The 22,249-nt window shown below is 47.7% G+C and overlaps 1 protein-coding gene across 9 annotated transcripts in view; it reads right to left on the bottom strand.

Annotated features, from left to right (window-relative positions):
* QKI (QKI, KH domain containing RNA binding) overlaps positions 1-22,249 on the bottom strand; it is a 231,118-nt gene that overhangs the window by 147,797 nt on the left and 61,072 nt on the right. For all 9 annotated transcript variants that reach the window (XR_009555581.1, XM_060241968.1, XM_060241987.1 and 6 more), the window contains exon 2: positions 16,565-16,707. Coding sequence is in view for 8 of the 9 variants with exons in the window: in XM_060241968.1 (XP_060097951.1) it covers positions 16,565-16,707 (143 nt within the window). In the remaining variant the exon portion in view is untranslated. The remainder of the gene's footprint in view (positions 1-16,564; positions 16,708-22,249) is intronic.

Raw genomic sequence — 22,249 nt, 5'->3', positions numbered from 1 at the left:
TCAGGGCATGATACAACAACTGTAAACATAAGCAATTATTTTACCATAAATAGAATATAAAAACATGATACAATCATTAAGACTGTCCTACAGCATCAGATCCAGGCAATTTCCATGCGTGTTGGTATGAAACTCAAATTTATAAACTAGAGAATTTCTCCAGAATTTGGGGCATCTGTTTCTGTGTTTAGTGCAAGAATGTACTGCTCTTTCTGTTTAGTTGCCAAAAAGTAGTTTGCAATTTAAATATGAGAAAGCAAACCAAAAAACAATGAGCAAGTGACATTGTATTGGGCATCACAGAAAGAGGTGAAGGACAGGTTTCTTACCTGTAACTGGTGATCTTCGAGTGGTCATCTGTGCAATCACACATATGGGTAATCCGCAGGATTGGCCCCGACCTCGGAGAGTTCAAAGCAATCTTGATCGTAGATCTGGCGCGCCTCCCACTTGTCCTGGGAGGAGACAGCTACTGCGCATGCCTGGACAAGGGGGAGGTGCTTAGCCACTCAGTTTCTTCCCGCCGCCGGATAGGTGGAAATAACTGTGCTTACTAGCTTCCAGCAGCGGGGAAGGCTGGGTGGGTCTGTGTGATTGCACAGATGACCACTCGAAGATCACCAGTTACAGGTAAGAAACCTGTCCATCTTCTTCGTGGTCTCTGTGCATTCACACATATGGGTGATTAGCGAGCCATTTCTTCGGAGGTGGGTGCTGGACCTGTAAGAACATGAAGGGTTAGAGCGTAACGTAATGATAGTGGTACTCACAGTGGTTAGTCGAAGATCGATCGTAGCACTGCTTGTCCGAAGGAGGCATCTCGCCGGGCACGGACGTCGAGAGCGTAGTGCGAGGCGAAGGTAGATGTGGAGGACCAGACGGCTGCAGCGCATATGTCCTCTATAGGGATGCCTTTCATGAAGGCAGACGAGGTAGCCACGGCTCTGGTTGAGTGGGCTCGTATATGTTGAGGGATTGGTTGTTTTGCCAGCTGGTAACAGAGTTCGATGGCAGCAACAATCCATTTGGAGAGTCTCTGAGTAGATATTCTGCTGCCCTTATTATGGGTAGCGTAGGTGACAAAGAGTCTAGGGTCTTTACGGATTTGGCGGGTTCTGTCTATGTAGAAGGCTAGGGCTCTCCGTGCATCCAGGTTGTGGAGTGCCCTTTGTCCCGCGTCCGCGGGGTGCTGGAAGAAGGCTGGTATAGTGGACTGTCTTCCTAGGTGAAAGGTAGAGACGACCTTGGGTAGGAAGGTCGGGTCAGGTCGGAGGACCACCGTACTGTTATGAAATATCGTATACGGTGGGTCTGCTCTGAATGCGCAGATGTCACTGGCCCTCTTGCCTGTGGTGAGGGCCGTAAGTAGTGCCGTCTTCCATGACAGCAGGTGTAGTGGGATGGAGGCCATGGGCTCGAAGGGTGGTTTCATGAGTTGGCTCAGGACTAGGGACAGGCTCCAGGTGGGTAGAACTTGTTTGATTGGTGGGTGTAGGCGAATGATGCCCTTGAGGAAAGCTCTGGTCGCGTGGTGAGAGAATACCGTTGTGCCATCGATGCGGGGGTGGAAGGCAGAGATGGCTGCCAGGTGTACCTTCAGGGAAGAATATGACAGACCCGCTCTGGAGAGCGTTAGGGTGTAAGTTAGTACCTGATGTATAGTGGCGAGGTTGGGGTCGAAGTTGTGCTGTGAGGCATAGTGTGAGAAGCGTTTCCACTTAAATAGATAGGATTTCCTAGTAGATGGTTTTCTGGAGTTCACTAGGACCTGACGGACCTCCGGAGGGAAGTCTAGAAACTGATTCTCCAGGCTGTTAATTTGAGCGATGCCGGGTTGTGGTGAAGGACCCTGCCGCCCTGTTGAGAGAGGAGATCCCGTGTTTGAGGGAGCTGGATGAAGGTATTGTTGGACAGGAGCAGCAAGGTCGTAAACCAGGGTTGGCGCGGCCACCATGGAGTTATGAGGATGCAGTTTGTGTGGTCTACCTGAATCTTCTGTAGAACTCTGGTGATAAGTGGAATGGGCGGAAAGAGGTAGTGGAGTGTTCCTTTCCAAGTTTGTATGAAGGCATCCCCCCTGGAGAGGTGGGATGGAGGACCTCTCATGTAGAAGCGGGTGCATTGGGCATTTGACGGTGAAGCAAATACATCTATCTTCGGTTGTCCGAAGATGCTGAATATCTGTCTGATGTATCGGCTGTTGATAGACCACTCGTGGTTGTTGGTGGAGTGGCGGCTCAGGGCGTCTGCCTGGGTGTTCTCGGCCCCTGGTAGGTGTACGGCCGTGAGGAAGATGCCCTGGCTTATGCTCCAATGCCACAGGGCTAGGGCTCTCTTGCAGAGTCTGACGGAGGCGGTGCCGCCCTGCCTGTTGATGTAAAAGACTGTGGCGATGTTGTCGGAGGTGATCTGGACGTGCTGGTTCCTTAGCGATGGGAGGAAGGACCGCAAAGCCTTGTGCACTGCGATGAGCTCCAGGCAGTTTATGTGGAGAGAGCGTTCGTAGTCTGTCCACTGGCCCTGCACCGTGAGGTCTTCCAAGTGGGCTCCCCATCCCCAGTTGGAGGCATCTGTGGTTACAATCACCGAGGGCGGTGTCTGCTTGAATGGCATGCCCTTGTAGAGGTGACGTTCCTTGGTCCACCATTTGAGGGATGGTACAATGTGTAGTGGAAGGGTGAGCAGTGTGGATTGATGTTGTGTGTGAGGGCGGAAAGTTCTTACGAACCACATTTGGAGGGGACGCATGTGCAGCTTCGCAAACCGCAGAACTGCTGTGGTTGCTGCCATGAGGCCTAGCATTCTCTGGAAGGTGAGCGCTGTTTGGGAGCGCTGGGCGATGATAGTGTTGGCCAGTGACATTATGGCGAGTGCCCTGTCCTGAGGTAGGAAAGCCGTTTGCGAGAGCGTGGAGATGTCTGCTCCTATGAATTGGATCCTCTGGGTAGGGACTAGTTTGGATTTTGAGAGGTTGACTAGGAGGCCTAAGGTGGCCAGGGTGGAGAGGGTGGTCGAGACGTCCAGTTGTAGTTGCTCCCTGGAATGGGCGACGATCAGCCAGTCGTCTATGTACGGGAAGATTGATATCTGCTGCTGGCGTAATGTGGCTGCTACTACTGCCATGCACTTGGTGAAGACCCTTGGTGCTGTGGAGAGACCGAAGGGAAGGGAGCAGAACTGGAAGTGCTGCTTCCCTATGGCGAACCTGAGGAATCTTCTGTGATGATGGTTGATTGTAATGTGGAAGTAGGCGTCCTGGAGGTCTATGGACGCCATCCATGCTCGTTCTGGGATGAGCGGGAGGATTGCCTGAAGCGTGACCATACGGAATTTCTTGTAGGTTATGTGTAGGTTGAGTTTGCGGAGGTCGAGAATGGGTCGGAGTCCTCCGTCCTTTTTTGGCACCAGGAAGTACCGGGAGTAGAAGCCGGTGCGATGGTATTGGGGTGGGACTGGTTCTATCGCGCCTTTGTCCAGCAGAGACGCGATTTCCGTCTGCAGGGGTGCGGACGGGGGTGTGGTGAGGAACCGGTGGTGCTTTGGAGTGGACGTAAACTCTATTAGGTAGCCTCTTTGAATGATGGCGAGGACCCAGGCGTCCGATGTTATGGTCCTCCAGGCAGTGTAGAATGGTTGTAGTCGTGTTGATGGGTTTGGCTGATGGAGGGAGACTGGACGGCTCGGGGCAGGGAGGTCAGAGAGACGGTTTGGGTGTGGTTGAAGGTTTCTTGGTTGTTTGGCGTCTGTGTTGAAAGGAAGGTTTGGACTGCGGTGGTTTGCGCTTCCATGGTTCCTGTTGCCGTGGGGATCTGTTCCCTTTGTATTGGTTGGACCTCCAGTTCCTTTGTCGATTGGTTTGGGTCAGAGGTTGGGAGACTCCCAGTCGTCTTGCCCTCTTCCTGCCATCGTCTACAGATGTGAGGATGTCATCTGTAGAGGAGCTAAACAGGCCAAGGCCATCAAAGGGCAAATCTTCAACTTTGTATTTGATGTCTGGTTGGAGGGAGGAGGACCTGAGCCACGCGTGTCTGCGGAGTGCTATGGCTGAGGCCAAGGTTCTGGAGGAACACTGTGCAGCGTGACGGGCAGTGTTGATTTGCTGTTTGGTTACTCTGGCCATCTCCTGCAGGGTGGTGGTGGCTGACTTTTGGGATGCCTCGGGCAGGGATGGTACCAATGCGGCGAGGGAGGTGGTCAGGTTGTGGGTGTATGCGGAGAAGCATGCCATGTAGTTGAGGATTTTGGTTGTGGCTGTAGTGAGGGCGTAAATCTTTCTTCCGATCGTGTCGAGTTTTTTGCCCTCCCGTTCTGGTGGTACCGGGTGTCTAGTCTGCTTCGACTTCGAGGACGAATGTACAATGATCGAGTTCGGAGCCGGGTGGGTGAACAGGAACTTGGAATCAGGTGCGTGTATCTTGTACAGCGCTTCAACCCTCTTGGATGTTGGCGGTACCGATGCCGGTTTGTCCCATGCTTCTTTGAGTGTTTCTAGTAGAACGGGGAGCATTGGGAGAGAAGAGCTGGATGGAAGATCCGCGTGGACTAGATCAAAAACGACGTCCGAGACTCTGGGAGCGTCTGTATTGAGCTTTAGATTTAGCGAGCTTGCCATGTTTGCTACAAGGTCGAGGTAGGATCTTGGGCCTTCAGACGGTGATAAGTCTGCTGGCTTGGCTATGTCGGAGTCTGGGGATTGTAGGTCCGAACCCGAAGAGTGGTCGGAGTCGGAGAGTTCCTCCTCGGATCCGTCGTCGGTTCCTTGAGGTAGGTCGGGCTGAGGTGTTGTCTTGGGAGCCGTGTGTAGGGATTCTAGTGGTGACGGGAGCTTCGGTTCGGCGCCGAGGTCCGTAGGGTCGTCATGGTGGTGAAGCGATTCGATCGATGCAGTTTGGAGTCTGTGTGTGCGATCTCGGTAGCGCGGAGACTCTTGGTAGCTGTGGTAATGGCGATCGTGGGATGGTGATCGTCGGTGCCGTCTTCGGTGCCGTGGGGATGGAGACCTAGATCTCGATGGAGAGTAATAGTAGTGTCTCCCCCTGCGGTGGCTGCGAGAGCGTCGGCGGCTGCGGGACCTGGTGCGGCGGCGACTGCGGGACCTGGTGCGGCGGCGACTGCGGGACCTGGTACGTCGGCGACTGCGGGACCTGGTGTGTCGGCGACTGCGGGACCTGGTGCGTCTGCGACTGTGAGATCGAGGTCTAGTCAGGGGATCTCTCGGGGTCGAGGGTTCTCTGGTGAGCGCGTGGGCGTCTATCGGCTGTGAGAGATCTATGAATTTAGTGGGGTCGAGAGTGTGGGTCCTAACGGATGTGGTAGAGTGCGTATCCAGCAGCTGGTCTGGTGGGGAATTCGGAATGGACGGCGACTTTGATGAGATGCGGATGATTTCCAGCGGAGTGATTGACGGTGTTGCCGTCGACTTCGACGTCGGAGTCTTCGGCATCGATCCGGAGGCAGTGGCGGTCGGGTTCGGGGCCTTCGGTTTGGTGGTCGGGTTCGAGGCCGAGTCGAGAGGGCGGGTCTTATGCTTTTTTGAGCTAGTGCTACCCGTCGGGTCCGAGTGGGCGGAATCGGAGCGGCGGCGCTTTTTGGGGTCGTCCGACTTCTTAGAGTGCTTGCCGGTCTTAGGCTTACAGGGAGTCTGTGCCACGGAAGCTGCCGACTGCGCCTCTCCCACGAGGTGTGGGGAAGATGGCGCGGGTTGTTGTTGTCCGCCACGCGGCATGGCCGGTCGGAGTGAGGTTTCCATGAGGTGGCTCTTGAGTCTCGCGGCGCGGTTCTTGCGGGCCTGTTTACCAAATTGGCTGCAGTGCACGCAGGAGTCTGGACGGTGTGCCTCTCCAAGGCAGAACAGGCAAAGAGAGTGGCCGTCGGACGAGGGGATTTTGGATGAGCAGCTGGTACAGCGTTTAAAGATTATCTTGTCCCTTCCTTCCATCCGCCCGGGAGGGGGGGGGGAGGGAGGGGGAAAGTCCAGAAAGATAGTAAGAGGAGGCTTTTTTTTTTTTTTTTTTTTATACGATACCAGGAGAAGTAGAAGATGAAGAATTGAAGCGAAGAGAAGGTAGTTGTTGGAGATTGCAATGAAGAAGTTGGAGATCAACGAGGAAGGTGCGATCCGGTCGGCGGTAAGGAAGAAACTGAGTGGCTAAGCACCTCCCCCTTGTCCAGGCATGCGCAGTAGCTGTCTCCTCCCAGGACAAGTGGGAGGCGCGCCAGATCTACGATCAAGATTGCTTTGAACTCTCCGAGGTCGGGGCCAATCCTGCGGATTACCCATATGTGTGAATGCACAGAGACCACGAAGAAGATGTTTTGGTTCACTGTGCCCCGGAAGTGACATCACTTGGCCCTTGACCTGGAAGTGACACCACAGGAAATGCTATCATTTCCTGTCTCCCAGCTCCACCGCAAAGTCTCCAGGCTCCACCCCCGAATTTTAGTGGGCCACGAAGAAGAAATATAAAAATAACCGAGCCACCGGGGGGGGGGGGGTTGGGAAACCCTGATTTAGAGGATGGTGTGGAATTGTTTTCTGTGGCCCCAGAAGGACCAGAACCAATGGGTTGAAATTAAATCAAGAGTTTCCAGCTCAACATTAGAAAGAACTTCCTGACCGTTACAGCAGTTCCTCAATGGAACAGGCTTCCTCAGGAGGTGGTAGGCTCTCCTTCCTTGGAGGTTTTTAAACAGAGGGTAGATGGCCATCTGTGAAGAAACTGAGAGACACCTAAGTGTTTGTGTACTCAATGTCTATATGTTTATAAGTGTTTCAGGATTTGCACCAACATTATGTCAAAGCTAATAGGTACTTAAGTAGTCCCAGGTGGAGACTAACTAGATACACCTGTGAAGTCAGCCCACAAGTGAATAGATAGTTTAGATCTAGCCTTGACAGGTTAGTATCTAGAGTCAAGGTTAGATGACGGCTTGTAAATTAGATGTTGTCAGTGATTGGCTGACCAATCAGCCAGCCTGGAAAAAATCAGGCCAGGTGCCCACAAAAGGAGGAGCTTCTACTTTTCCAAGTCAGAAGCCAAGAGTCTTCTCCAGGAGATCTAGGAGAAGGTAACAGCACAACCAGGGGAATGAGAACGGGACTTTGGAACATGTCTCTTTGGTGTTGTGGGCCTGACAGCAGAAAAACATCAGTGAGTATTAGTCCAGGGAATTAGCCGACTACTACACAGTCCAGTGTAGGGAGATAGGCAAATTGCCTAAGGTTTTTGTTTAGTGTTCCTTTGTGCACAGTATGTTTGTTTTAATTGCTTTTTATCATCCCATTTTGTGTTTTCCTTTTCCCCTTATCTTGTGAATAAAATTTATATATATTTTTCTATAAGTTTTGTCTTTTTACCTGGTAGACCTGCGACCTGGTAACACCCTGACCAAAAAGAACCTACATTTTATTAAGTTTATTATAAATCAGCAGCTGGGTGTTTTAGTAACAACAACAACAGCTGTAGGTTTCCCTCGTGTGTGTGTGTGTCTTTGACACCATCTGACAGCAATTAAGATCCTGTGAATTTAGGGGGACGTATTTATGAGTTTCCTGCATTGTGCAGGGGGTTGGACAAGATGACCTTGAAGGTCCCTTCCAACTCTATGATTCTATCTTAATAGTTTTCAACAATGTATGACAGAATTAGAAAGAGAACTGTATATGATGAGCATGTTTTTGCAGAAATGTATAAACCAGGGTTTCCCAAACTTCCCCCTCCCCCATGGCCCGGTTACTTTTACACTTCTCATTCGTGGCCCACTAAAACTCAGGGGTAGAACCAGGAGACTCTGGAGTGGAGCCAGGAGACAGGAATTATGTCATTTCCTGTGGTGTCACTTCCAGGTCAACGGCCAAGTGATGTCACTTCCAGAGCACACTGAACGACCCTTGGCACTTACCGTGAGGGGTCCTTCTCCTAAGAAGATAGGAGGACATCTTGGGTGTTTCCCACCGTCCAATCAGAGAGGCAGGATCAAAAATCTTCCTCTTCCTGTGGCTGTGTGAACCACCCTCTTGCTCAGTTCGGGTGACTCCGAGCAGCAGTATGAATACCTTAACCTATATATAAACATCAAAAAACTGCAACTTTAAATTGAAAGATATTGCTGTGAAAAAACAACTGGTATAAAGAGAAAAGGACAGGTCATAGTACTTGACCTAATAAACATTGGAAATTTGGTGCTAGACAGAAGGAAAAAAGAGAAATAACATTCCACAGATAGGGCGATAGACGGGAGGGCAAGATGTTCTCCTATCCTCTTAGGAGAAGGACCCCTCACGGTAAGTGCCAAGGGGGACATCTTGGGTGGAGGACATCTTGGGTGCTCCCAGAGCAGTGTGTTAGTCAGGGTGGGATCGCCCTAATCGGGCAGCACATGCTGCAATATTCTTCTGCCAAAGGCTGCATCCGCAGAGGCAGAGGCGTTTAGCTTGTAATGTCTAATGAATGTGGAAACAGATGACCACGTGGCTGCTTTACAAACTTCTTCAACTGAGGCGTTCTTCTCAAAGGCCGCGTTGGTTGCTGCACTTCTTGTCGAATGAGCAGTAATTCCAGTGGGCACCTTGAGATGCATAGCTTTGTAAGCCTCCGCTATGCACTGTTTAATGGCATAACTTATTGCTGCCTTGGACATTTTCTGACCCAGTCTGGGTGATGTTATATTGATGAACATAGACTCTGACTGGCGAATTTGCTCACTTCTGACAAGATAAATCTTGATTGCTCTGTGTACATCAAGTGTATGCCATGCTCGCTCCTTGTGATGCTTGGGATTTGGGCAAAAAGATGGTAAGTTGATTTCTTGGCTTTTATGGAATTTAGAGGAGACCTTCGGCTGGAAGGTAGGGTCTGTGTAGAAGACCACCTTATCCTTGTGAAACACGCATAGCTCCCGCTTGACAGATAGAGCCCCGAGCTCGGAAACCCTTCTGGCCGATGTTACTGCCACCAGAAAGATAACCTTCATACGCAGCATCTTCAAAGGAACCGTCATTAGAGGTTCGAATGGTGGGTTAGTTAAAGCTGACAGCACTGGATTTAGTCGCCATGTAGGAAAACGAGTTTGAGGAGGAGAAGTTAGCGAAGCTCCTCTCAGGAAACGGCGAATGTGAGGGTGAGATGACAACTTGACCCCCTCCACCTGCTGAAGCACGGATGATAGGGCTGCCAACTGACGTTGAAGTGTGGCCGGCTTGAGCCCCGAACGTAAACCATCCTGAAGAAACTGAAGGATCTTCAGAATAGTAGGCTGTAAAGGGTCCACCTCCTTTCTCCGACACCATCTGTGGAAGGCTTTCCATGAGGCGTTGTATATCCGCGTAGTAGAGTCCTTTCTGGATGCTAGGATAGTGCTTGCTACCTCCGTTGAATAGCCCAGATCTAGCAACGATCTCCTCTCAACCTCCACGCGGTCAATCGCAGCCAGTCAGGATGTGGGTGCCACACCGGTCCCTGTAATAGCGCGTCTGGCCACATTGGCAGGTGGAGCGGTTCCGTTATTGACATCTGGTGGATTGATGAAAACCACAAACGCCGCAGCCACCAGGGAGCAACCAGCAAGATCTCAGCTCTCAGTAGCTTGACTCTTCTGAGAAGTTTTGGAATGACAAGGATCGGAGGAAAGGCATAAAGAAGACCTTGATGCCACGGGGATGTTAGAGCGTCTGTGGCCTCTGCCTGTTTGTGGAAGAACCTCGTGAAGAACCTTGGAAGTTGGTGATTTTGACTTGAGGCAAATAGGTCCAGGACTGGTAGACCAAAGTGATCCACTATTCTTTGAAAGAACATCTTGTTGAGTGACCACTCCCCGGATTGAATGCTCTCTCTGCTGAGCCAGTCTGCCTTGATGTTGCAGATTCCCTGAATGTGTTCTGCCCTGACTGACTTCACATGCTCCTCCGCCCAGCTGAACAACTTCACAGTCTCCTTGTAGAGAGCTGAGGACCTGGATCCCCCTTGATTGTTCAGGTAGGCTTTGGCCACTATGTTGTCCATCCGGACTAAGACATGTTGACCGATGACCTGGTCCTGGAAGTGAAGCAGTGCCAACCAGATGGCCCGGAGCTCCAATAGGTTGATCGGGAGCTTTGTTTCCCTGGGGGACCACTGGCCCTGCGTGGGTTTCCCGTTGAGGGTCGCCCCCCCCAACCTGAGAGGCTGGCATCCGAGAAGATCTGCATCTCCTTCTCCACACAGAAAATCTTCCCCTGGCGTAGGTTGGCATCTATTGTCCACCAATGTAGGTTCTCCTTCACCTCTAGAGGTACTGTGAGAGACAAGGCACGCTTCTCCATAATCTGAAGCTGGTAAGGGCGTAGAAACATCTGTAATGACCTGGTGTGAAAACGCCCCCACTGGACCGCCTCAAGATTCGAGACCAACAGCCCCATGAGCCTTGCTAAGGACTGCAGGGATGACGACCTTTCCCTGATCACCTGTTGTACCAATGTCTTGGTTCTCAGCACCTTGTCCTCTGGAAGGAAGAGGGCGTTCCGGTTCGTGTCGATGACCATGCCCAGGTGTTCCAACCTCTGAGTCGGGCTTAAGTGGCTCTTGGAGAGGTTGACTATAAAACCGTGCTGTTGCAGACAATTGATGGTGTGTTGGACATCTCGTAGGGCGCTCCTCCTTGATGGTGATCTTATCAACAGGTCGTCGAGATACGGGTGTATATGTATCCCCTGTTGTCTGAGGAGAGCTACTATGTTCACCAGTACTTTGGTGAACACCCTGGGTGCCGTTGCGAGGCCGAAGGGTAAAGCCCTGAATTGGAAATGCGACCCATTCACGCAGAAACACAGGAACTTGCGGAGTGCCAGCAGAATCGGTATGTGTAGGTATGCCTCTGTCAGGTCCAAGGATGTCCTGATGATGAAGAGCTTCCGTTATGGATTTGATGGACTCCATACGAAAGTGGCAGAGTTTGATGGCTCTGTTCAGAAATTTTAAGTCCAGGATTGCTCTCCAGTCCCCGTTTTTCTTGGGAACTGTGAAAAAAATCGAATAGACACCTTGACATCGCTGATTCTGCGGTACCGGCTCTATTGCCGCGCATTCCAGAAGGTGACGAATTGCCTTGAAAGTGATGTCTCTCCTGGTTGGGTTTGAACAAAGAGGGGAGACAAGGAAGCGATCTGGGGAGTTCGCCGGAACTCTATGGCATATCCCTGGGAGGCAATTTCTAAAGTCCAAGAGTCGGCTTGCGAGGTCGCCCAAGCCTGATGAAAATGTAGAAGGCGACCCCCAATGGGAATGGAAGTCCAGTCAGGCTTTACTGGACTTGGAGTCCCTGTCTGGCTTATCCGATCTGTCGGACTGGTGCCTCTGGAATCTCTGGTTCCCGAAGTTCTTGCGAAAGTTCTGTCTGGTCTGCCCCCAGGGTGGTTTCCGAAAGTCCTGTTTCGGTTTGGAGTTGTTGTTGGATGAGGTCCGAAAGGAGCTGGATCCGAAGCCCTTCCTATCCGGACGTCTGAGATACTTAGGCATAGCCTTCTTTTTGTCACGTGTCTCCACGAGGATCTTGTCCAGAGCGTTTCCAAACAACTTCTCACCTTGGAAGGGATAGGAAGACACTATAGATTTAGAGTGAATGTCTGCCGGCCAGGCCCAAAGCCACAGCCCCCTTCTCGCTACTGCCGATGATGCCATTGCTCTGGCGGCGAAGGAAAGTGTATCCAAAGAAACATCCGCAGAAAACTCGTCCGCTCTCAGAAGCCTGTTGGTGCCCTCGAGAATCCTCCTGTCTGCGTTGGGAAGTAGTTGGGTTAGACGGCGAACCCAAACGATTGCTGCACGGAACACGATAGAGTTTGTAGCCGCTGCCTTAATTGCTAAGGCCGTGGCCTCGTGGTTCCTTTTCAGAGCTAGGTCGATCTTTCTGTCCCAGCTGTCTCGAACCAATCCATGCCCGTCTTCAGACAGGAGTCCGTGTGACCGTAGGGCCGACACTGGTGCATCAACCAGCGGTACCTGCAGCATGCCACTGGCAAAAGAAGGTAGTGCATACAATTTTTTTAATGAAGCCTGGCACCTGGCGATTAGAATTGGGCTTTGCCCACTCTGCCTTCAGCTGGCGTTCAAAAAACTCAGGGAAAGGAAAAACCTTGTCCATGGATCGGTACCGAGGGAAGAACTCTGTGTTCCCCTTAGGCTTGTTCTTAGGATTTGCTAGGGGGCAACTAGCCTCCTGCTCTTCAGGTGATTCGTAGAGGTCTAAAGCTGCCAGCACTTTAGCTAGGAGTGGTTGGTACTCCTCTGCTTTAAAAAACCTTAAGGAAGGCTCTGGGTCTGTACTGCATTCTATCTCTTCATCTGAAATAAACTCGCCCTCCTCCCGGTCCTCCCTCTCAGAATCCTCTGACTGATCCACTTCGGGTGATCCCACTCTCCCTGCACCTTCGCTTGCTAGGGTCTTTTTCTGTGCCTTGGTGAGCCAGGCACGACTCTTGGGCCTCTTTGGGGAGGGGGACCTGGAAGATGAGATAGAGCTTGCAGCATAGGGTCTTTTATGAGTTGCAGTTCTGACTGCACTGTCTACCGTCTGTTTAATGCATTCTAAAAAATCAAAAGCAAAAGAAGTAGTAGTAGTTCCCATTGTGGGTACGTTACCCTGCCCCCCCAGGGGCTGAGATGTCTGCGCATTCTCTTGGAGGCCATGGTCGAAGTCGCCTGGCTGGAGGTTGGCCTCTGGGAGTCCTTGCTGCTCAGCAAAGGACTGCCGCCGCCCGGGCCCGCTTCGCGCTATTTTTCGCGCCTCAAAATGGCCGTCGGGGGAAGAGAGCGCAGCGCGCGCTTCTTCAGTGGCCGAAGACGACCAGTGCTGCTTTCTGCCGCTCGCCGGCGGCCCGCCCCTACAGGGCCCGTTGCCGGTAGCCGCCGCAAGCCCTCGGGTCATGCCAGCTCCGGAGGATCCCCGGTCTTCGGCCCCGTGCCAGGCATCTGACTCGGGATCGTCCATAAAGTCGTCCCTGGGACGGCGCTGCATCCCGCCCTTTCTTCGTGCCGCGGCTGTCCCTTAAAGGGCCCTGAGCCTTTTCAGCGCTCCCTTCCCTCAGAGTTGAGGTAAAGGGGGGGGGGGGGGGAAACAGTCCAAAGAAGGTGAAAGGAAGGTAGAAAAGGCAAGAAGTAAAAAAGGGATTAATTATAAGAAGAAGAGGAAGGTAAGGATCTTTTTTTTTTGTAAGATAAGAATAGAAGTAAGGAAAAAAGGGATAGGAGCCTATCCTGGAAACTTGCTCTCCTTGTCGAGGCAGGAAATGAACTGAGCAAGAGGGTGGTTCCCACAGCCACAGGAAGAGGAAGATTTTTGATCCTGCCTCCCTGATTGGACGGTGGGAAACACCCAAGATGTCCTCCGCCTCTTAGGGAGAACCAAAATTCCACCTCTTCCTGTAATGTCACTTCCAGGGCACTCCCCCAAACCTGCCTTTTCTTCTGAAGTAACTTCATTTTCAGAAAAATCTCTCTGAAACTCATGCTGAGCCAAAATTGGTGTGGAAAGTGGGCAGTCTGCAACTTTTTCATACATTCCCAGTGTCCTCTCTTTCCACCCCACACCTGCATGTACCAATCCATTTGTGTGATCTTCTCCAGCTTGCAAGCACTCCTAATGCCCATGTTCAATTGCCTGCACCACCTACACACCCCTTCCTCAACAGCACTGGACACTGTATGCAGTTCGGAGAGCTGTTGCCATTGCCATCAGGAATGGCAGCACTGTGTATCGCCCACACTGGGCCCTGGCAGCTGCCCTGCCTCAAAATATGCTGACACATTTAATAGGCCCTTCCTTCAGCTGCTACTACTGGAACCCTGCCTCAAGCTACAACCAAGCTTGCTTGGTTTCAAGAAAACCTTTCGACAGCTATTTTGCATACTTTTCCTTGGTTGAAACACTGGGAAATTGCTGTGAAAGGTAGCAGAGAATTGTACTGCAATTAATGTATTAATTTCAAGTTATATTAAGTTCTTACAAGTTTTTCTGCAGTTATCCCAAAAAGGATATTTATGAGGGGCTTGCAGCTTTTTACTGGCTGTGTTTCCCATGCCTTTAAAAGCAACCTGTTGTGCAGATATTTAGCCAGTGAACTTCTTTCATCCTTTTTAATATCTACAGGAGGAGCTTAATTTTGGTGTCAGACAGCTGTTAAAAGCAGGAGCAGTAAAATGGTAGCAAGTTCATAGTACCATCACTTCCATGACTGCTGTATATCTCCAATAATCTCTTTCTGCCCCACACCTCTCACTCTAACTCACTCATGAAAAAATCTCATAGAAAGGCCAGCTGGCTACAAGTGAGGGTCCCAACTTTTCATCAGCAGAGCTTCTATGTCTCCTATGTCTGCAACAACAGTTATGATGAACAGAAAAGTTTCATCCAGTAAAAATGGAAGGAAGGAAAGAAAGAAAGGGAAAGGGAAAGAATGAAATGGAAGGAAAAGGAAAGAAAGACATGGAAAGAAAGAACATAAGAGAAGCCATGTTGGATCAGGCCAGTGGAACATCCAGTCCAAAATTCTCTCACAGTGCCCAAAAGGCACCAGAATGTCCACCAGTGGGGCCAGGGCACTAGAAGCCCTCCCACTGTTGCTTCCCCCCACACCAGAACCAAGAATACACACAGAGCATCACTTGCAGGGAAAGAAATTTTTATAAAATGAAGTATTAATTGTATATGTCTCCCAAAAAATTAGCTAAAATGTATAAAAATATTTCAAAGGAATATTGCAAATGTGACCAACAAGAAGGGAGATTTTAGCATTTATGATGAACATGCACTAAAGCTAAATATTTTAGAATACATACAGCTATATAAAGATAAAAGTAAAGGTAGTCCCCTGTGCAAGCACCAGTCGTTTCTGACTCTGGGGTGACGTTGCTTTAACAACATTTTCACGTCAGACTTTTTACGGGGTGGTTTGCCATTACCTTCCCCAGTCATCTACACTTTCCCTCCAGCAAGCTGGGTACTCATTTTACCGACCTCGGAAGGATGGATGGCTGAGTCAACCTGAGCTGGCTACCTAAAACCAGCTTCTGCTGGGATTGAACTCAGGTCGTGAGCAGAGAGTTCAGACTGTAGTACTGCAGCTTTACCACTCTGTGCCATGGGGCAGCTATACAGAAGATTTTAAAGATTAACAAACAGTCGAAACATGAAGCTTTTCTGTTGGGATTGATGGACAGAAAGTTAGAAAAAACATATGGAATTTTATTTTAATATATGATCATGGCAGCAAGATTACTATATGCTAAGAAATGGAAATCTTCAATACTACCCACAATAGAAGAATGGCTGGTGAAGATGGTGGAACTTGCTATGATGGTCGAACTTACTTCTTTGGTTTTGGAAAAGACAATCCACATTTATTGCTAACTGAAAACCCCTTATAGACTTTTTGAATGAAACAGAAAAAGATGAATTTGATGATTTATGGTTTTGAGGAATAAGAGGGAAAAGATTATAGATAAAGGACAGTTTTATTACATAGCTATAGAGAAGGTGATTAGAATTGTCATAAATGAAAATCAAAAATATTCCCCCCCTCCTATTTCTTATGTTTATTCTATTCCCTTTCTTTTTGTATTCCATCTCTTGTGCTTTCTGGTTTTTTCCTCTTTTTAATGAATGTTGTGTTAAAAATCCTAATAAAATTGAGGGGGGAAGCTGAGATGGGATGGACCCACACTCATATTTTACCTAAGAGCACACCAACATAGCATAAGATTTCCAAGGGCGGGAAGGTGATGGCAGATATTTTGCCAATCACCGTGGGGAAAGGCTAATGTCTGGATGCTTCTTCAACGGATTCACCATGGTCATATTTTATTGTTAATGTTTACTGTCTTATCTCATAACATACTAACGAAAATATTAAATGACCATCCATCTAAGGATTCTCACAGTAATACAAGTCCAGAAGAAACCATTATACTAAAATACTTCAGTAATATTAACTGCTCCTAAATTACACTGTTTATTTTAAAAGCTCAAAACGTTTATTGGGTTACACAGAAATTAACTAGTAATTAAAGTTTCAAATATGTTATTCAGGTAAAATACCACACTGTTCTTTTAAGTGTACTTCCTGAAGGTCCACACAGTCTAGAAGAAACAACAAAACAATTTGTAAAATCTGATCTGAAATGTGGGCTAGGTTTGGCCTGTCCACTTACACAGTAAGTGATTGGTGCCCTTGGGGACCATCTGTATGACAGGTAGTGTGTGTTCAAGAGCATATAAATGCCAGCTGCTGTGAGGAAGAACTTTGCACCCTAAAAAAATTGCATGCACAGTGTCTACAATCCAGCAAAATGTAAATGTATATTTTGATCATAGCTAATGCTATATGTCATCATGACTGCTTTACTTGTCCTACTCTAAATCAAGAAAAACAGCAAAAGCAACACTTACCATAAAATAGCAAATAAAGATTACTCTAATTATCAGATTTTACCTCATTGCAGAATTCTTGGATCAACAAAACTTACAAAAATTAGACCACATGAGAAGGCATCAACAAAGCCAGAAGACAGGTTCACTAAAAGTATGTACTTACATCTGGATATTCTTTTACAGGCACATATAGTTTCTCTTGCAACTGTACAATAGGTCCCACAGCATCAGGTAATTCTGCACTTCTCTTCTCCGTACTACCATTTAACGTGTCGTTATACATATCCTTCCGTACTCTGCTAATTTCTGTGGGAAGAAAAATATACACCGTGTATTAAAATATAATTTGAGACATTAAAAATTCTACTACTTACACTGCCTTCTCTATGGGAAGTTCACACACTTCCAATTATAAAATTTTCAGAAGCTGGATACAGAAACTCCTCTCAGAAAATTTTATTTGTATTTTCTTTATGTATTATATTACACTCTAGTCAACAATATTGTAAGTGCATATGTACAAATGTATCTTGACAAGGGCATTTTTGCATATACTGTTGACTATTAATTATCATTTAATTATGTTAAGGTACAAAGGAAATAAATGGACCTTCTCCATTTAAGTGTTCAGTATGGAACACCATGTCAAATCATTCAAAGCAGCTAAGTTTCAATTTGGCAAGCTATAGCAATGTTATATATTTACTGTTAAACTGATCAAAACTAATATCCCATTACAGAAATGAGGAGGTGTTTGGGACACAGGGGAATACTGTTGTTCTCTGTTCTTTCTGAAAAATGTTAAAAGCAGTTTACGTGCACAAAATTCCAGGTTCAATCACAATTATTTCTCAAGGATCTCAGCTGGAAAGTAGCTATTAAGACATTTCTGTCTCTAAGATATGGGAGGCCTGTTGCCTGTCAAAAGACAATACTTAGCTAAGTGGACCAATGGACTGACTCCTTATAAGTCAGCTTTATACACTGATACATATGAGAAAGAATGTATGTACATACAAACACATACAACTTCCTAACAATCTATAGGAATCAAGTGATAAACTAAGAATCCAGAATAAACCATTTCAGCAAGCATTGGATGTTCATCTACTACGGTCCAATCTGCCCTTTGCAATACACACTATTATGATCAGATCATAGAAGACTGTTTCGCTGGAAAATGACTTTGCATTAACCAGAAATCTGCACAGTAGAATAAACCAGGAATACAGCTGGACTTTCAAGTAAGCAAACTGAAAGTGTAATATCATAACTAAATTGTTTTCAAAAAAAGAAGTCAAGTTTTAGAGAAATTTAACAGATACACTTGACATAAAAAGAAAATGCTCTAAGTCTCAATAACAGCATTGCAAATTAGGTTCGTGAGTGTTATCTGCTTACATATTTTCTAAACTCATCTAAACAAACATATCTTACACGTCGGTCATCTGTGGCAAAACCATCTTTAAAAAGCCAGCTTTTATTGCTGGTAAGGAAGAAACACTTCCTTATCGGATCTCCTGAAGACACCACTTTCAGACAATTTATGAGTCCATTCATACCTATGAGCCCATTTTAAAATAGACATATAGAGAAAAGTTCTCAAAAACAGATTCTGTATGCAACATTACCCAGTTTACGGTACTCCAATGTAGTTCGATATGACTTTCCTTGCCCTAGAAATGGGTTTATGTTGTTAGATTATAGGTTCATTTGATGATCTGAAGCTTATGTGGTCTACATTCCTCAAGGTACTCACGTCAGCTGCTGTACTGGAGCACTTATTGCCCTACTTGAAGGCCCACTTGGCTTCTACCAGAGCACACTCCTTTAGTATAGTGGCTCCTGCCTTGCAGAATGAGCACCCTCATGGAAGTGAGGAGGCATCATTTTTAAGAAGTTTTAAGATGTGCTTTTATTCTTTTTGGGTGGGGGGGCGGTAACGTTATTTAAGATGCAGGCATTTTCCTGGGAAAGGGAGTTTATGGGGTTTACTATATTTTGCACATTTTTTAATTTTGAGCCACAAAGGAAAGTGGGGCATACATCTCTTCCTAAGTAAATTGATGAAATTGACTTTTTAAAAACTATGACCCAGATTATCTAGAAAGTTCAGTTAACTGGCACTGCCCAAAAGGCAAGCTCTTCTCGCTCAGCCACTATACTACTGCATCTTTAGGAATATGAGCCACTCTCACCTCTGCAGCTGATCAATATGATGCCTTTGGTTATTGCTAGGGGCCTAGCAGCCAAATCCGCAAGTGGTATTGACCTTGGGTGTCTTTCCCACTCAGACTAACACTGAAGCTGACTGGGGCCAGTTTTCCTATGGCACTCCCAGGAACTTAGCATAGTTGTCTACCTGCTGCATAGAATTAGCCCATGTCTCAAATGGAGGGCCTACCAGACATGGGGGCTTATTGCCCTGGTACTTCCAATGGGAAAGGCTTGGCTCCTGCAGATGCCTCTGGATAGGGGGTGAGGCACAGCAATAAGCTTGAGTATCTATAATATTTGATTAACTGACACATACACCCATTCCCCATGAATGCTTTTACTGTAATGCACAAAACAGTATTTTGACTCCTTCTGAGAATTATGACTCAAGCAGTCAGTACAGCCAGGAATTACATGCAGACCCCATCAGCTGGGCAAGTATCATGTAATTGCAGTCTTTAACAAAAATGAAATAGGAATCAGCCCTTTAGCAAGCTAATGTATGGCATTATGATGCACGGCAGAGAAGGGAGTATCAAATGATTGCCTAAGCAAAGTACTGCTGCACCCTTCCCAGTCATGTGACAATATGCAAATATATTAAAAGTAGCTTAGGAGAAGCAGGGAACCCACAAGGACTCATGCGGAAGGGGCATCCCATTCTTGCAGCATCTGCTGGCCCTTGTATAATGATTCATAGTGCCTCCACTATCCAAATCATTATGCAGCTGGCTTCGGAGCAGAAATCATATTCAATATTTTTTCTGCTCCAAGCCCAGACCCCCCTGTCAGCAGTCACAGCAGTGGCTTGGAGCAGAAAACAGGAAGACCTCTCTCTCCTTCAAACATCTCCCTCCTCCCATCATCAGTTAGGTTATTGTTGGTTGCCACTGAGATCTTGCAATGCTTATTGCCACTGTAAGGGCTAGCCTTACAGTGGCTCTCCTCCTTCCTTGAAGGTCGGGGCAGAGGGTGGCAATTGGGGGGGAGCTCTCTCAGAGACACCCACTTCATTGTGGGGTGCCTCAGGGGGCAGTTCTCTCCCCAATGTTGTTCAACATCTTTATGCGCCCCCTTGCCCAGATTGCACGGAGGTACGGGCTTGGTTGTCATCAGTACGCTGATGATACCCAGCTCTATCTATTGATGGATGACCGGACTGGTGATGTCTCTATAAACCTGGACCGGGCGTTGCAAGCCGTGGCTGACTGGCTCAGGCTGAGTGGGCTGAAGTTGAACCCGGCGAAGACTGAGGTCCTTTGTGTGGGCCGCGGCAGACCGGGAGGGGAGGTCACCCTACCGGCTTTTGACGGTGCGCCACTGATACCAGGGCGCAGGGTCAAGAGCCTGGGAGTGCTACTGGAATCCTCTTTATCAATGGAGGCCCAGATAGCTGCCACTGCTAGAGCCGCCTTCTTTCACCTTAAGAGGGCGAGGCAGTTGGCTCCCTTCTTGGAACGCAGCGACCTAGCAACTGTGATCCACGCAACGGTCACCTCGAGATTAGACTACTGCAATGCCCTCTACATGGGGCTGCCCTTATACCGAACACGGAAACTCCAGGTAGTGCAGAACGCGGCGGCCAGGCTGCTGATGGGACTACCTCGGTGGGAACACGTGCAGCCTGGGCTGCGGGATCTGCACTGGCTGCCGGTTGTGTACCGTGTTCGCTATAAGGTGCTGGTTATCACCTTTAAAGCCCTACATGGCCGAGGACCTGCCTACCTTAGGGACCGCCTCTCCCCATATGTTCCCCAGAGAACACTGAGATCTAGCTCTCAAAACCTTTTAAAAATCCCTGGGCCAAAAGAGGCTAGACTGAAGATAACTAGAGAGCAAGCCTTTTCAGCAATGGCCCCCCGATGGTGGAATCAACTTCCAGAGATGGTGCGAGCCCTGCGGGACCTGAATCAGTTCCGCAGGGCTTGCAAAACCTCTCTGTTTCAACTTGCTTTTGAGAAAGAACCTGGCTAAACGGATCTGTACCCATCCAGCCATCTTGTCCATGATTGTGATCTGTAGCACTTTATAGCACCTGTTTTATCTATTTAATTAATTAATCATGTAACTGTATTTTAACTGAATTGTAATTTTAAAATTGTTCATTTATATTGTATTTCACGTATATCATGGTCTTCCATGTCTGTGAGCCGCCCTGAGCCCGCCTTTGGCGGGGGAGGGCGGGATATAAAAATAAATTTATCTTATCTTATGAGATTGCCACTAAAAAGCTGAATGATGTCTGAACTTCCACAGACAGTTTCTCTGGTTTTCAGCTCCTTCAAAAATTCAACATTTAACTGTTGGCGTCAGGTTGCTGTTTTGTTGTTATTGTTGTTGCAAACATGGAGGTTTCATATTTTTAGGGGAAACAATATTTTTCTATTCCTGCCCCATTGTGTAGATTATTTTGATTTGTCCTACAGGATTAAGTTTATAATTACAGATATTTAAAAATGCTCAAAGATTCACAGATGTTGCTTGCAAATACCAAACTATTTCCACTTGTCTGTCATTTGTCTGTCATTACTTCCAATTTGGAGAGCCAGTTTGGTGTAGTGGTTAAGTGTGCGGACTCTTATCTGGGAGAACCGGGTTTGATTCCCCACTCCTCCACCTGCACCTGCTAGCATGGCCTTGGGTTAGCCGTAGCTCTGGCATGGGTTGTCCTTGAAAGGGCAGCTGCTGTGAGAGCCCTCTCCAGCCCCACCCACCTCACAGGGTGTCTGTTGTGGGGGAGGAAGGTAAAGGAGATTGTGAGCCGCTCTGAGACTCTTCGGAGTGGAGGGCGGGATATAAATACAATATCTTCTTCCAATTTGTATAAGCCTTAGAGTATCTTAAGCAACACAAAACTGGAGAATTCACTTCTTCCTCCTTATCTGTCCCCATCTATCATTGTTTCCCAATGTAACAGATAAATTTTTTGTTTTGTTTGGCATCACTTTACTGACACTTGTCCCTCTTTGTTTTTAACTGTTACATTTAGGACTTGATCGTTTTAAAATAAAATTTTCCATCTCATTTATCATTTGCCCATTTGATTTCACTGTTGAGTATATACCTCCTGACAAAGCTTAATTCATGAGCCCAATTTCCTAATAATCTTGTGCCAGTTTAGTCACAAAATTCTGGCTTCCCAACACCTTCTCTCCCCTCTCTCAAGTACACTGGTGATGTTATCTGGATTCACAGAAAGGAAGCCCCTGTAGAATTCTACCAGTGCTGAAATGATTCAGATCTCATCATAAATCTAAATGTACACTAATCCAGGCAGAATGCACACTATGTACACCACAGTACAAACAAAATACCATCTTATCAAAAACTAACTGGACACCAGACGTAACGAGAGACATAAAAACCTGGGGGAAAGGGGGTGAATGGGGGCGGGGAGAATCCCTCCTGAATACACTAAAAGATGTCCTATGAAATGCTCTCTCCTTTGAAGACATATGAGCAAAATGCTTTTTATGACATACAAAATGTATAGCATGAAGACTTGGCAAAATCATGTACAGCACTGACAATGTTTTCTATTTTTATGGGGGGGGGGGTGACAGACTCAGGAACTTAGCCTGAGTAGCTGGGGAGCAGGCTTGCAGCAATTGGCTGGAACGTTGCCCAAGCA

This window comes from Heteronotia binoei, chromosome 1 (assembly GCF_032191835.1).
Source record: "Heteronotia binoei isolate CCM8104 ecotype False Entrance Well chromosome 1, APGP_CSIRO_Hbin_v1, whole genome shotgun sequence".
Classification (NCBI taxonomy): domain Eukaryota; kingdom Metazoa; phylum Chordata; class Lepidosauria; order Squamata; family Gekkonidae; genus Heteronotia; species Heteronotia binoei.
Note: the sequence above shows the minus strand (reverse complement) of the source record. Positions and strands in the feature narration are given on the sequence as shown.